Raw genomic sequence first — 15,852 nt, forward strand, 5'->3', positions numbered from 1 at the left:
CCCCGGGTTGGGCGCGGGGCCGGGGCTCCCCGGAGCGGGGTCGGGGCCGGACCGGGAGCGGGGCCGCGTCCGGCCTGCAGTCGGCGCCCGCGCGGCGCGTCGCGTCCCGGGAGCCGACCCCGGGCAGGCGGCCACACCTCGCCTCTGGGTGTCGGGCGGCGGGGGGAGGTCGGACGGAGGCTGCTCTCGCCGGTCGCCGCGGCGAACTTGCTTCGGGAAGAGATAACTTTGACGCCGGCAGAGAACAGCCCCTTGAAAAACGAGGGAAAAGAAGCAAACAACCCAACTCTGCCAGCGTCCGCCGGGGCGAGGTCGGCGGGGCCGGGGTGCGATCGGCGTCTCCGCGGGCGGCTGCCGCAGGGCGGGGTAGGAAGCAAGCATCAGCACCGGAGCTTGGGCTGGGCTCTCCCTCTCGTCGGCGTGTGTGTTGGGCTTGCTGGAAGTTAGATAAACGTATAGAACGTCACGTCGTCTTCAATAAGTTATTCTCCCTAAAAACATCATTTTTTTTCCTGTTCTTTCTCTTTTTTTTTTTTACTTTTTGAGGATCGAGAAGGGCTGGCACTTTTCACCCAGTAACGTGGTCCTCCATCCGATCTGTGCCCAGCTCTGGTTTGTATAGCACCCCTCTGGAGTTAGGTTAGTTACTCCGGGAGCTTGGGGTGGGAGTGAGGGAGCGGTTGCTGTGTCCTTGGCCTCGACCGGTGGAAGGGCTTGTCTAGACACTGAAGTCCGGGAAGGGAGGTGAAAGGTCCGATGTACGTTTCGTGTCAGTGTCTGTCAGGCCCTAACGGGGTGTAGGCAGAGTGGAGGGTGCTGTCGGCGTAGTCAGGGACATGAATGAGACCCACCCTTCCTGGCAGGTTGGGTGGAGTTTAGTGAAGGGGGAGACCAGACAGCGTGAAGGGTGAATAAAGAGGCCAAAGGGTTGCTGAGTGCGACGGGGTAGACCTGGAGCCAGAGTGCAGGGCTGAGGGTGGCATGTGGGTGATGCAGGCGGCTAGCCGCGGGGCAGGGCCGCTCACCTGGCTTCTTGCAGAGGCAGCACTGCCGTCCCAGCCCCACTGCTTGTTAGCTGTGTGACTCTAGGTGGTTACTAATTCTCCAGACCTGCTTTTAAAAAGTCATCTGTGAGGTGGAAATCATGGTCCTTGCAGCATGGTGTTGTGGAAGGGTTCACTAAAGCGTTTACCACAGTGCCTGGCATTGGTGGATGCTGGTTACTGTTAGTAAGGAGAGATGCTTGTAGGAGGCCTTCGTAACCCACGGGCACCGAGAGTTGAGGGCAGACAGCTGTGTTTGCTTTATTTTGAACCATAGATGCTTGCTTTCTGTGTTTATCAGGAGGGACTGCTTTGGAGGCTGCCTGGCCCCCCGCGAGTCGGTTTCAGGGGAGTAGGCTGTCGACTGGCTGAGTTGAGTTAACAGGGCTTAGGGTCGGAGGGAGCAGCCCGATCAGCTGGGCTGCGGAGGGGGCAGCTGATTGCATTTTGTCTGTGTGTGGTTATTATGTGCTCATGTCCATAAGAAGCGGGTACTCTGTGCCTGCAAACTGATCAGCAGTCCGTTTTTTTTAACTGCCTGAGGTCTGTGCTTTATGGACTGTATTGTCATCATTGTGAACAACCAGAAATTTACCACAGCTAGGCTTAGAAGGGTCTGGTTCTCCAGGCGCTTGTCAGGACTGTCTGGGTAAGATCAGCGGAGCACTTACCTCCCTGTGGGGGGGAGGCCGGGCCCAGTGTTGGAGGAAGACAGCTTTGAAAGGGACAGGCTTGGAGCTGCTGCTTCTGTGGTCTCTGGGGAGGGAAGGAGCCGACTGGATGTAAAGCAGGCAGTTGGCAGTTCTGAAAGGGAACTAGAGATCTACAGAAAGGGGTTAGGATGGAGTTTGCTTATCTTTGTGCATGTGTTTTTAAACTTGGTGGATTGCATATCAGACTTGGTGAATCATGAATTCTTTAACATTTCCTTAACTATGAACCACCCCCCTTAAAAAAAAAAAAAAGTGGAACAACCTCAGTAGTCAAGTTCTGATCTTCTCGAGAGCATGTTTCCAGGGTGGTGTCTGAGTATGCTAGAGCTGCGAGGCCCGGTGGCCCTCTGTCCCTCCCACAAGCTTACTGAGCGTCTGCTGTGAAGCATGAGGATGCAGAGGCCTGGGCTTCACAGCTGCAGAGGGAGTGAGCGGCAGAGACCCCAGCTCTCCCACCCTGGCCCACCTGCCACTCCACCTGGCCCCTCCTGTGAGGAGAGCCAGCCGGCGGCGCGTGAAGGGCCTGGCTCCTGCCCGACGCCCTTTACATGCTTAATGCTAGGACTTCAGTTAATCCTTTAGCCAGGTTTCAGCCTGGAAGAATTGGGGAAATGTGTGATTTTTTTTTTTTTTTACTGTTTCTTGATATTTTTATTAATTCACATCATTCCGTGTCAACCGGTTTGTTTGGAATAGAGTTCTCATGTTTTTAATGTTTTTTGTTCTTTTGAGAAGCAGTTTCTCTGCATTTGTCCATCACGGGGACAAAGTATGGACTCAGCTGTAGGCAAACGGTGCGTCCTCCTCCTCGTCTTCTGATCACTGTTATGACCAGAAGAGCGGGTTACAGATGTTCGGGTGAGACCACACCTTCCCTGTCACTGAAAGGGCCTTGCTGAGTAATGCCGGCAGCCTTATCTTCAGCTCTCCCTGCCGTGTGTGAGGAAAGGGAGGCCTGCAGGAAACCTGCTCAGGGAAGCTAGAAAGAAAGCCAGCATGTCACAACTTGCTGCTGGACTTTGCTGGGGCTCCCTTGCAGGAGAGTTTTGCGACGAGCAGCTCGCATCCGTCGTCTTACTGTATGTTTCCTCTGCTTGGCATTGAGCGCCGAGGTGTGTGGTAATTTTTTTCCTCTTTTTTTACAAAAGTAATTTCTAACTTGAAAAGGGTTGCGCTTCTTGTGTAGGTCACCTCTGGGGTCCTTGGCTCTACCCGTTCTGGACAGCAGCTGACAGGGTGGCACCCTTGCCCAGAGCAGAAGCTGCATGAGCTGGGGCAGCGAGGGAGCCACCCCGCAAGTGTGGTAGTTTGGAGAGAACTTTTGTCCTGTCCTCAGCTGGCAGTGGCAGCCATCTGTGAGTGGACGATAGGCGTGTGGTTTACATTTTACCCGACAAAGCTGGGTCCAGAAGCTTCCCAGCCGGCATCTGGGAATATAGAAGAGGAAACACACTTCCTCTGCTCCTGACTGGTGGGGGCCTACGGGGTGAAGTTTGCAGGGACCTGCCCACCCGCGCCCTCTAGCCCAGCCCGCACCCTGCGAGCCCCTTGCTGGGGCCGCTCGGGCCTTGACGTCAGCACCTCCTTTCCTCCCCGGCGGCAGATTGAGGTGGGGTGAGGCGCAGGGTAGGGCTTCCTGGCTCTGGCCAGAGGAGACAGGCCTCCCGGCCTGGCGATTCACTCCACAGGGCGGTGGAGTTGGCGCTCTCGGGCAGCGCCCAGGGTGTGCTACGCGGTCGGGGGCTTTCGGGCCTGATGGGTCTGCCGGCAGGAATCCTGCACTCAGGTGAGGGGGATCCAACCCCGTGGATGCCGCCTCTGTGGGCATTTGAACCGGATGTTGATGACTTTCCCTTGGCACTTGGCCTCTGGGGAGGGTGTCGCGGTGGCTGGCAGTCAAATCCCATATGAGGGCACCCAGGCTGAGCTTGCTCGATTCTCTAGGGTTTGGGGTTTTTTTTTAACAGTCTCCTTGAGGTATAATTTACCTACCATAAAGTTTACTTGCTTTAAGCGTACAATTAAGTAATTTTTAGTAAAATTACAGAGTTGACCATCACCACAGTTTAGTTTGAGAATGTTCACCTCACCCTCGAAAGAAATCTCGTGTTCAGGGTGCCCCGTTCCCTCCCTGACCCTAGGCAATCACTGATTTACTTTCCATCTCTACAGATTTGCCTACTCTGGGCATTTCGTGTGGAAATGGAACGGAATCACAACACGTGGTCTTCTGTGACAGTTCACTTAGCTTAATGTTGCGAAAGTTCATCGGTGGTGTGTCGGCTGTCCTTTTTGTGGCCAAATGATATTCCATGGTGTGGAGACACGCACGTGTTGCCTCTCCACGGACACCTGGATTGTTCCTGCTTTTTGCTGATCCTGAAAGATGCTGCTGTGACCCAGCCTCTTCCAGCCGTGAGCCGGACCACTTCCTGCCACGAGACCTCCAGTCCCGACTGCGTTCACCGTCTGTCCTGGGCCAGACCCCGAGCTCAGGATCAGTGTCGCCGACGGAGAAGACAGTCCGCGCTCTGTCAGGCTGGGCAGCAGGAGCAAATGATGTGGCGGCAGAGGGCGGGCCGGGAGGGCGGCTCGGGAGGGTGCACAGGAGTTTTCCAAGCAGAAAGGAGGAAAGGTCACGGCCCAGGAAGGAGGAACGGCACGTGCAAAGGCATAGAGGCACGAGGAGAAAAACTGCGGCCAGTGGGCCCCGGAACCTGTGGTTGCAGGGCACACGCAGGAGCAGCTGCTTTCCAGGCAGGCAGTCACTGTGGCCTGGGTGTGTGGCAGTGCTCGCCTGGGGCTACGGTGCGTTCAGATTCCTCCAAAGAGGGCCACGGTCACACAGAGCCCTTGCAGAATGAGCCCCACGTGCCTGGACACTCTTGGGAACGCGTCATTTCTCATTTGTCCTCCTGCTTGGGGTGTCTGCAGGGAACCCTGCACAAGTGTCCCCGGGGACCCACCTGAGCACCGCAGGGAGGCTCTGCGGGGTGGGCAGGGCCCGGGGCAGCCGCAGTGCCCTGTTCCAGCCTCCGTCCTGGCTTCTCACCCCCAGGCGTCACTGTCTGCTGGGCTCACCGAGGCCTCTTCTCAGGATGCTGGGGAAGCCGGGTGGCACTGGGGCGCTGGCTGCTGGACTTGTTGTCCAGAGCTCATGGTGGCCTGGGAGGGGTTCGCTCGAGTGGGTGCTGGAGGCTGCCTCTGTGGGGATGCCTGTGTCGATGTTCTCACTGTCCCAGCCTGTCCCACATTGTCCTTGCTGTGGTCCTGGAAACTTAGACGCACCCAAGCACACGTTCTTGATTTTGTCAGGGACGGGCCTACGTGGCCTGGGAGGGAGGCCGAGCCCAGGCATAGGTGTGCTCGGCGGGGCACCCTCCGTGCCTGTGTTGGGCGCGTCGGCCCCGCAGGCTGGTCTGGGAGCTGGTCTCAGTGCCCAGCGGTGACTTCTGTGCGTGTCCCCCGCCAGCAGTGGCCGTGTCCGGAAGAGGCGGTGGCGCGGGCTGTTCCCAGCTGACTTGGCTGGAGGGCCTGCCGTTCTTTGTCTTCCTCGTGTTTGTTTTTCTTTCTGCACAGGATTTCTCCCGGCCCCGGGTACCCCCGGTGGTGTGCAGGGCTGTTCTATGGGACAGAGCCTGGGGACGTGGGACTAGGAACAGTTGGAACCAGAGGATAGAATGCGGATACTTAAGGAGAAGACAAGGAGGTCGTTGGTGGGTGACTGGGCCACGTGTGACCCGTGGTCCTGTTTGAGCGGAGCCGTGTGGCTTTGGGCCGTGGCCACGTTCTCCTCGTCACCTGGTTTTCTTCTCTTTGAAGAAGTTTCCTTTGCCGGTGGGAAAGAGGTGCTGTGCACGGTCACCTGCGGTGGAATATGCATGCGTCCTCCCTGCAGTGGTTGGCATGTGTGTCCCGGGGATGATGCCACACGGAGGCGCAGAGCTCCCACGGAGGGATCCTGGCCGTGCTGGGAAGCAGGGTGGAATCTGGTGGGTGCGTGCTCGAGAGCCATTTTAGTAGGGCTTCTGGAGTGTCTTTGAAAAGGTGCCATTTGAGCTAAGACCTGGGGAGGTGAGAGATGGGAACAGGGCTCAGGGGCTGGATGGTTTGGGTTTGAACCCCGACTGCAGCTTCACGAGTCATGCTGTTTTACCTCCCCAAGCCTCAGTTTCATTGTCTGTGAAATGGGCATAGTAGTAACCTTCCCAGCGGGTGGTGGTGGGATTTTATGAGGTGTCCACCGTGGAGAAGGCCCTCTGTCCCCTCAGAGTGAGGTGGGGCTTACCTGGCAAGGCGGCGCCTGCATGAAAAGTGAGTGCAAGGGCTCCGCACCCTGCGACCCCCAGGCCGCCTTCTCACTGTCACCTCTGCCCTGCCCTTGGGAGTGCTGCTGTGGCAAGGACCCAGCCCTGTGTCCCGACGCACGGCTGCCCTTAGCCCCGCAGCCCAGGTTTATGCAGTAGGTCTGGCTCTCGGGGTGACTTGTGCGGAAGGCGAGGGGTCGAGGGGTCAGGGACTTGGCGCCCTGGAGGCCGCTTGACCCCATTCCCTGCCGATGACGCCTTCCATCTGTAACCTGCCCGCTCCCGGTCCCCTGGTCGTGCCACACCCCCCTTCCCCCGCCAGGTGCCAGTGCTGAGTGTCGCTCTGGGGCTGATCCCGGGGTGGCGGGAATGGCGCGGCCTGAACTGGCTCACCCGGTCCGCTCTCCGGCCCCCGGGGTGCTGCGGGAGCTCCCCGGCCACCCCTCGCGTCTCCCCTCCCGCCGAGATGGCGAAGCTCGGTATGGAAGGTGGAAGGTGCTGTGGCGGCCTGCTGTCGGTCCACGCCTTCTGCACTGAGAGTCTGTCCTGGGCTGCTAGAGGGCCATGTGCAGAGGGCGCAGGCCTGGCCTGGGCTGCCAGGCTGGCTCTCCAGCAGCTCTGTCCTCCTCAGATCCCGCACTCGTATCCCCTTGTTGGTGCGGTCCAGCTCTGGTCGCGACAGGCCCCTTTGGCCTGTTCCCCGGGTTCCTCAGGACTGAGGGTTGCAGAGGGGCATAGAGGAAGCGGTTATCACCTGTCCCAGCTGCTCATTAGTGAGACGCTTCCAAAACAAATAGGCCTCTGGGCTGTGGCAGTTTTTATTCCACGGGGTGGGGCTGCCTCCCTCTTCCTGCCAGCCTGCAGGCTGATGGGAGCCGCAGACCCCCGGGCAGAGACTCTTCCTGCAGGCTTCTCAGAAGTGATGCTGGGGGCTTCTCCCACGGGGAGTGATGTCTCCCACGGGGAGGGCGTTCTCGGGGCGCGCCGGGGGCTGCAGAGGAGGCCTCCACGCTGGGTTCTCCAGCTGAGTGTGGACTCCTTCCCTACTTCCAGGCTGGCTCAGCAGGTGTCACGGCCCGAGCAGGTCCTGAGCGTGGCCCGGGGGACACCCTCGGGGAGGAAAAGTGTCTGGAGGCGTGGGGCTGCACCCACTCTGGCCCTCACCGCCTCAGCCAAGGCTTCTGAGTGGAAGGAAAACAGGGGCTTTTTAAGACAGGGGCTTCGGAGTGGCCGGCCTGCTCCCGCAGGCCGGGGCTCGCTGCGCCTCCAGAGCGCTCACCGCCCGCTCAGAGACCTTCGTGCTTTTCGGTGGTTTGGGTCAGGCCTCTCGTCGGGGCAGCTCTCCCTGTCGGGCCCTTTCTCTGCACCCTTATGGGCTCCTTAACCCGGCTTGGCTTCCTTGGCTGCTCATCAAAACAGCCCCGTGACTTGTTTACAAGGACTCTTCTGATTCAACGGATGGAGACGCCGGCCCAGTGGCCCCCGGGCAGGGAGGGGGACGGAGGTGATGTTTACTGAGTGGGGTCCCCCCAGCCCAGCAGGCGGACGGAAGACAGCCGGGCGCCCCCACCGCCGCAGCTTTATCTCGGCGGGGCCTTCCTAACAGCTGCGGGGGCCTGGGAGCGGAGGCGTGTTGAGTGGGGTGGACAGGAAGACCCAGCTCGTGGCCTTCACAAGGTCCCTCACCCTGCCACCCATGCCCCGTAGGAGTGGGAGGGAGCCAGTTTCCTTGCCGCGGCGGGTGGAGGGCATGGTCCCACACGATCCAGAGGCCACTGACACAGGCTGGGGGGGGCCGCCAGTGAGGACAGGTGAGGTTGGCGTTCTTCGTATGTCCCCGTGTGCATTAGTGCCGGTTGGGACCGGAGGAGAGGTGGGCGTAGCGGGCACTCGGCCCCTGCACTCTGCTGGCCTCGGCGGGCAGGGGGAAGACGGCGCTCTCGGGGTGTCGTCAGCCCGCTGGAAACTGAGTCTCTGGCTGCTCAGAGAGGGGGACCTGAGGCGTTGAGTTCTCTTCTCAGACTGTTTCCTGTGGCCCCGCGTTGATGCCGCGAAGGGACCCAGAGACACTGAGCCTGGCGGCACTGAGTTGCTTTCCTCGCCTACCGGGCTGTGCCCGTGAAGGGCCAGTGCTGACTCGTGCCCACTTTTGGCTCCAGGGCCTGGTGCGTTGGCAGCTCGGGACCTGGTCCCTACGTCAGGTGAGGGCCCCTCCCGTTGCCCTCCCCACGAGCGGGCTGCCTGCCAGCCAGTGGGTCTCCACCTGGAGTGGTCTCACCTTCCAGGGACGCTGGGCAGGGCCTGGAGGTGTGGTGGGGCATTGCTGCTGGCCCCTCGTGGGTGGGGGCCAGGGATGCTGCCCGGCATCCTGCAGTGCAGTGGAGGAAGGCTGCCGGTCAGTCTGCGTCTCCTCGCGGGAGGGCTGGGGCGGGAGCTGCTCGTGTGCGCGGGCCGTGCGTGCTTCCGTAGAGCGTCGTCGGCCTGCTCTTGGCTCAGTGGTCTAGCTTCTTATGACTGGGGTGAGTTCTTTCTACTTTAACGGTATTAAATGCCAAGTATTAAGAGGATAGAACTTGTCCTTAAAGAGACAGCTAAGAGCAGAGAGAGGAACTGGGAGTTGCTAGAACCCAGTCAGGGGGGGCTGTCTCACCGGCCCCTCCCGGCTAGCTGTGCTTCCCTTGGGCATGCGTTCTGCTGGCAGATGAGGGGACGGTAGGTGCAGCTGTGCTGGGAACCTGACCAGGGAACCCAGACGGGTCGGTGCTGTCTGCGCAGCAGGAGGCCCGAGTGAGCAGTGGGACAGCGAGTTGCATGTGTGTGTGTCTGGGCCAGGAGAGCCCCGGGACCTGTGTGTGCGCCTCTGGGCTGCGGCCTGGGCAGGGCCGTAGGGACAGACCAGAGCTTGTGCGCCCTGCCCTTTTCCTTCCTGGCCGCGTGTGAGCCCACACACGTGCACACACACACCCAAGCATGGGGACTGGGCGCGCCATTTAGTTGATTCTGTCGGAAAAGACATTCCATCTATGCTGCCATCACGACGTGTTCAGGAGGCCCTTGCTGGTCGGGGCCGTGTGTGGTTCCCGAGGCCGTGGAGAAGATGGCAGGCGGTGGGCGCAGGGGTGACATGGAGAGCTTGGAGCAGTGTCGTCCTCCAAGGAGCCCAGGTGAGCTTGGGATGCCCCCAGGCCCCTCTCGGGAGCTCTGCGCGGCAGGAGTTCAGGGCTGAGCCGTCCCGAGTGAGCGAGCAGCTGTAGCCTGGCGTCCGCCGACCCTGCAGGACACTCACCCGCACCACCCTCTTCCCAGTTCCACTGCCCTTGTTCTCTCTTAGCTGTTGAAGGTGATGAATGAACAGAAAAGGAGTCACAAGAAGAAAATCCAGGCCTTGGATCACCCCCTGGGCTGCCCTGCCTTTCACTCCTCCCCGCAGGGCTGGCGTCCTCTCAGAGGAACTTCTTGCTGAGAGTGTGGGGCGGGTCATGCTTGGTGACTTTCCTTCTGTGCCCTGGATGAGCTGCGTGGCATCCAGGGGCCGGAGGGGCTTCAGCGGGCGTGCAGGGCTGAGCCTACCCATCTTCCTGAGAATCACCGACACGGGGTGTGCACTGGGGACCACTGGGGCCGCGGCTTTTTCGCAGGACAGGGCTCACTCCCTGCCACGAGAGGAGTGTTTTCTGTTGGCCGAGGGTCCTGTGCCCTGCTCGCCCGACGAAACATGTGGCAGGTGCTTCCCTTTTGGGGTGTTCGTCTTCTCTCCCAGACCCACAGGTAGCTTCGCTCCCTCGCCACGGGAGCAGGCAGGCAGGCACCAGGGCACCCCGAGCCAGGCTGTGGGCAGCTGGCCGCGAGGCATCAGCCCTGCAGGGTCCGGTCCCAGGAGGGGGTGCCGGCGAGGAGGGCTGAGCACCCACTCCGTGTGCCGTCTGCAGGTCAGGTGATCTTGGGGTCACGATTGCTTTCCGAGCCCGGGCACCCGGATCAGGGGAGGGGGCTCCCAGCCCCTGCCCTGCAGACTGGTTTTGGCTGGGATGTGTTTTCTGGGAGATGCCTGCTGTGTGGCAGGTGTTCTTGTGACCGCGGTCAGGTTTACTAGCTTCAGGGACGCAGACGTGCTCATGCCCCACAGAGCGTTAAAAGCACCGAGGGCATGCGTTGGTGGTCTCGCGGGTCGCACCCGTTATCACGCAGGCTGTCCTTGCTGCCTCCCTGCCCGGCCTGCTCCCTGCCTCCGAAGCAGGGCGTCGGATTGGGTCTGGGTTGCCACCTGCAGCGGGCCCTGGGTCTCGGGGTGCTGTTTGCAGAGCGCTGCACCGCCCCACATCCGCTCTGCGCTGTCCCAGTGAGACCCCGACGCTTCTCTGGACGTGGGCACTGCAGCAGAGACTGAGAAATGCCTTGTGATAAAAACCCTTGTTTTCTAGTACATTCTCGTGTTCCTGCTGGAAGGCCTCCTACCTTTTTGGCTGAAGAAGTGCAGGGCTCAGCTGAGTTCTGTCAGGAGCTCCCGGCATTTATAATTCATGTGAAAATAACTGTGTCCTCTTGTCATGACCTTGCTGGCTTTCATGCCCTTCCTCCCAGGCCAACCTAGTGCAGCTGAGTTTTAAGGATGCGTGATTGTCAGCCCCACGAGGCAGGAACGGTCCGTACATCCTTGCTCGTGTGAAGCCGTGGCGGGGTTGGGGGGGAGCTGTGCTTCCTCTTGGGGTGCTTTGTTTTTTTCTTGTGTGTCACCTCCTCATGGGACTTGTGGTTGTAGGTGGGAGCGTTGGTGGTTTGCCGGCCCCTAAGTCTGAACTGTCACCAGGACAGCAGTGGGGCCTGTTGTTCACGGCAGATGTCCCCTCTCTCCTGAGATGGCTCCACACCAGGGCGCAGCGCCGCCACCCTGATGGTGGAGCCTGTGCCCCTGGGGGCGTCAGTGGAGCTCATGTCCCATTCACGCAAGATCCAGGGCCTGCCCAGACACCAAGCTGGAGTCCCTCCCTGCCTCGCCCCACCGGGGCCCCGCGTGGCCGTCCACACAGCACGGGGTTGGGGGGACGTGCACAGCGCCGACCTGGAAGCAGGTCTGTGCCCCCCGGAAGCCCTCCCTTCTCTGCTCTGCTCGGGGACTGGGGCGATTCCAGTTTACCTCCCAGCTGGAGACCTCCCTGGGCTGCACGTGTGCTCCGTGGGACCTGCGTGGTCGTTTTCTGGATGGAGCAGCTCTGCTGTGTGCCGGGGGCGTGGGGTTGCAGTGGCAGGGGCCCGAGGGGTCTGCTGTCGGTATCCGCCCTGCCTCGGGTCCACCTCCTCCTGCGTGCGGGTCCTCCCTGCTCCCATCAGCACAGGCAGGACCTGTGGGGACAGGGCTGGCCGAGGGCCGGTGTTGGTGGCAGTGCATGTGGTGGTCAGAGACACTGCCTCTGCCATCTCACAGACTGGCCTCCGGTCCCCCGTCCACCACCAGCTGTGTGACCTTGGCTGCTGTGTCAGGTCTCCAAGCCTCAGGCGATCCCCTTGTGTGGGGGCCTTGGCACCTCGCTGGCGGGCGGCGGTGTCCTGGTGTCTGTTCCTGTCGTGCCTGCCGCGGTGACTGTGTGGTGGGAACAGGCACTGCTGTGAGGGACATGGTGGCTGCGTCTCCATGGTTCCCTCGCCCTGCGTTTACCCGTGGTGGGGGGATGTCAGGGCTGGGCACACAGCTGTGCTTCCACAGCATACGTGGACCTTCAGGAATCAGCGCCTGTGGCGCTACAGGGGGACGATGACGGTGCTGGGCTTGGGCTGGCTGTCCCCAGGGGAGGGAGGCCACGGGACTGGAAGGTGGGGTGGGGGTGTAGTGAGGGAGCTGCCCCACCCTGTGACTCTTCCCAGAGCCGGGGAACTATGGGACCACAGGCCACCGGTCTTTGAGTCGGCTCTGGTAGCTCAGGTGTAGGACCAGGACTCTGCACCTGCACGTGTGCCCGGCTTTCTGCTGATTCGCAGTAGCTGGGGTCACAGGATCCTCCTGGTCACACAGCAGATGGGAGAGCAGTGGTAATCACGGGCCCCTGCCGGCCTCCGGGAGCTGGGTGTACCTGCCAGGAGCAGTTCACAGGCACCACTGCACTGCGCTTTTCCGTCTCTCATCTCTTTCCCAGAAGTCCGGGTCACTTGACTTCTAACAAAAACAATAAAATGTCCCCTAAAATGACGTTTGGAGGGTCTGGGGTGGAGACTGCACTGTTTGGCCTGTGCGCCTGGTCCTAGAGCCTGACTGCTCACACACCCCACGGCCCTGGCTGCAGGGCCTGATTCAGAAGCCAGTTGTGGGTGGTGTGACCACATGAGGGTCACAACTTCACTGGGCTCCCTCCAGGCGGGCCCATGGTTCCCTGGGCTGACCCAGCTCCAGGGCCACAGGCTCTTCTAGACCCGGGCACCCGTGGGTGGAGTTGGGGAGTGTGTCTTTGTCTTTGGCTCAGATCTTCCGCAAACCACCAGAGTACTGACCGTGCTGTACTCCTGCTTAAAAGACCCTCTGGACCTCCTTGCCTAAGGGATGAAGTCCCCATTTCCTTCCATCCCTGACCCCCAACCCATGGGTGCCCGTTGCACTGCAGCCTGGTCAGGCCTCTGATGTATCCTCTTCAGCCAAGACCCCTGGCCTGTGCTCACGCTGTCTCCTTGGCCTGGAGAGCCTCCTGTCTGCCTGCCTGACTCCTGTGTGGCTTTCTGGCCATGGGCTCCTAGAACATTTGACCTCCACCTTCAGGGCCCAGTCACAAATGGGGGCAAGGATGGAGCTTCCCAGCTATCTTCTTAAAGATGCTTGCCCTGTCTGTGAGAAAGAGAAATTAAGAAAATGATCCCATTTGCAATAACATCAAAAAGAATAAAATATTTATGAATAAACTAAGCAGGTGAAAGATCTGTATGCTGAAAACTATTAAGACATTGATGAAAGAAATTGAAGAAGACATAAAAGATATTTTATGTTCATGGATTGGAAGAATTAATGTTGTTAAAATGTCCGTACTACTCAAATCACAGTCTACAGATTCAGTGTAATCACTACTCCAATGGCGTTTTTCACAGAAATATAAAAAATAATTCTAAAATTTGTCTGGAGCCACAAAAGACCCCAAAGCAATCTCGAGAGAGAAGAACAAAATTGGAGGGATCGCCGTCAGTTATTTCAAACTATATTATAAAGCTACAGTAATCAAAACAGTATGGCATTAGCATAAGAACAGACATAAAGATCAATGGAACAGAAGACAGAGCCCAGAAATGAAGCCATGTGTATATGGTCAACTAATTTACAACAAAGGAGCCAAGAATATACAGTGGGGAGAGGACAGTCTCTTTAATAAACGGTACTGGGAAAACTTGACATCCACATTGAAAAGAATTAAACTGGACCACTTTCTTATGCCACACACAAAAATGAACTCAAAATGGATTGAAGATTTGAACATAAGACCTGAAACCATAATACTGATAGAAGAAAACATAGGCAGTATGTTGACATTGGTCTTTGTGAGGATTTTTTTGCATCTGACACCAAAAGTAAAGGCAAGAAAAGCAAAAATAAACAAGTGGGACTACATCAAACTAAAACCATCTGCATGGCAAAGGAGACCTTCAACAAATGAAAAGACAGCCTAGGGAATGGGAGAAAATATTGGCAAACCATACATGTGATAAGAAGTTAATATCCAAAATATACAAGGAGCTAAAATGTACAAAAGACCTAAATAGACACTTCTCCAAAGAAGATACACAGATGGCCAAGAGGTATATGAAAAGATGCTCAACATCGCCAGTCATCAGGAAAACGCAAATCAAAACCACAAAGTGATACTGCCTCACAGCTGTCAGAATGGCCATCATCAGAAAGAGAAGAGGCATCAAGAGTTGGCGTGGATGTAGAGAGAGGGGAAGCCTTGTGCACTGCTGGTGGGAGTGTAAATTGGTGCAGCCACTGTGGAAAACAGCATGGAGGCTCCTCAAGAAACTAAAAATGGAATTGCTGCATGATGCAGCAGTCTCACTTCTGGGAGTATTTCTGAAGGAAATCATTACCTGGAAGAGATTTCTGTACTTCTACATGCATTGCAGCACTATTCACAATTGCCAAGGTATGGAAATAACCTACGTGTCCATCGATGGATGAATGCATAAAGAAAACATGGTACGTGTGTATGTATATGTAGATCCTTCAAGAGGGAAAAGGCCGGCCACCCGGGGACACATAGTGCACACGTCACTGACGGAAGGCACATCCAGACCCTGTCAGATCACAGAGAAATGGGCAAGAGGCTCCGTGAACGGACAGCTCCCAGGAGAGGACACGGTGTCGCCCTGGTCAGAGGAAGGGGCCCGGCCACGCTGCTCTTCGCCATGGGCGAGGGGCTGCCCAGGGCTCAGGGTCACCTATCGCTGCTGACTTCACGTAACTGGACAACCAGACCTATGTAGATAGTCTTTCCTTTTAACTCTTTTACACTTAGTGTGCACACGTTTAGGTTCCACCCTTCCCGAGCTGTGGGCCGAAGCCCCGCTCACGTTGAGGCACACGTGCACCTTCAGCTCCTGAGGCGCCGGGTGGTGTGGACAGAAGGGGGAGAACACGGTGCCAGGAGAAGCCCCGCCGCTGCCTCTGGGGCCAGAGGCAGAGAAGCTGCAAAACAAGAGGGGCCCCAGATAAGCGTTGGCTGAGTGACTGGCATGGCCCACGTCTCTTACTGAAGGATTTTGAAAGCAGCCTTTGTTAATGAAAATCAGCAAGACCCTTCCTTTTCATCTCTGCTGATTCTGGAGTATTTAGTTGAAGTTGCCTAAAAAGAAGGCCCACTCTCCCCGCTGCTGTCTGCAGGCTTTGCCCTTGCTCCGTGTCGCTGGCCGGTCATGTCAGAGCCCCTTTGCCTGGTTGTGATGTCGGGGATGCCAGCATCCACTGGGATTTCTGGACAGGCTTTGCTCCAGTGAGTGTCCTTTTCCATCAGACCTCGCGTGAACACCTGGGCTCTGGTGGCCCTCCCGATAGAAATCTGCTCTGTGTCATGGTGGGGCCCACACGAGTGCCTGTGGCGTCCCCCTCACAGATTTCCAGAATGTGCTGGGCCCCACTTGTAGCTTCTCCCTCTGTTACATGTCCAGTGTCTTCTTGGTGCCACAGTCTGTCTTCGTCCACTTCTCCACTGGGGTGGCTGGAAGCCGCCCAGAAAGGCCCCCATCCCCAGTCTCCTGTGCTACCGCAGTGTTCTGGCCTCCCTCCAGCCTCTGTTCCTTCTGTCGGCTCCCCTTGCTGGCCATCCCTTTGGAGGCAGGGCAGCGAGGTCTTGGGTCTGTGAACCAGGGTCTCCTGTGGCCGGCCTGGGGGGGGGGGCGGTGCCTGGTGCCGCGTGCATCTCATCCCCCTCTGCTGGCGTCTCCTGGCCTCTTGCTAGCATCCCAGAGAGGCGGCGGGGCCCTTCCTGCACGCCAGCCAGCCCGTGGCCAGAGTGCCCGGCAAGACAGGTCTGCCTGGCCATCTGCCTTGGAGGAGCCCCTGCGAGGCACCTTGTGAGGCGAGTAGCTGGACACCCAGCGCGAGGTTCCTGGGTCAGGTGTTAGAGGGGATCCCCAGGCTGCCTTCTTTGTGTATCCCGTGTGGCTGTAAGGACCCAGCACTGCAGAGCTTCTTGTGAGCCAGTGGGGTCTGAGGGCATGAAAGCAGCCACTTTGTAAAGGGGACCGTGGCATGTAGTGGGCACCATGGCAGCTCAGGACACTGCGACCCTGCCCCCTCTCGCTCGCTTACCCACACTGGGTAAC

The 15,852-nt window shown here is 58.6% G+C and overlaps 1 protein-coding gene across 4 annotated transcripts in view; it reads left to right on the top strand.

Moving 5' to 3' along the window:
- The window catches only part of MOB2 (MOB kinase activator 2), a 50,215-nt gene that overhangs the window by 609 nt on the left and 33,754 nt on the right, over positions 1–15,852 (top strand). The window contains exon 1 of one of the 4 annotated variants that reach the window (XM_029207545.1): positions 3,959–4,564. The exons of 1 other annotated variant lie outside the window; for it this stretch is intronic. In XM_029207545.1, coding sequence (XP_029063378.1) covers positions 4,069–4,564 — 496 coding nt within the window. In that variant the 5' untranslated portion in view covers positions 3,959–4,068. Of the gene's footprint in view, positions 1–3,958; positions 4,565–15,852 lie in introns of those variants that run through there. 2 more of the 4 variants (XM_029207547.1, XM_029207550.1) reach the window with 2 other exon arrangements.

The sequence above is a fragment of the Monodon monoceros genome, unplaced genomic scaffold (assembly GCF_005190385.1).
Source record: "Monodon monoceros isolate NGI ecotype Baffin Bay Population unplaced genomic scaffold, NGI_Narwhal_1 Super_Scaffold_7, whole genome shotgun sequence".
Classification (NCBI taxonomy): Eukaryota; Metazoa; Chordata; class Mammalia; order Artiodactyla; family Monodontidae; genus Monodon; species Monodon monoceros.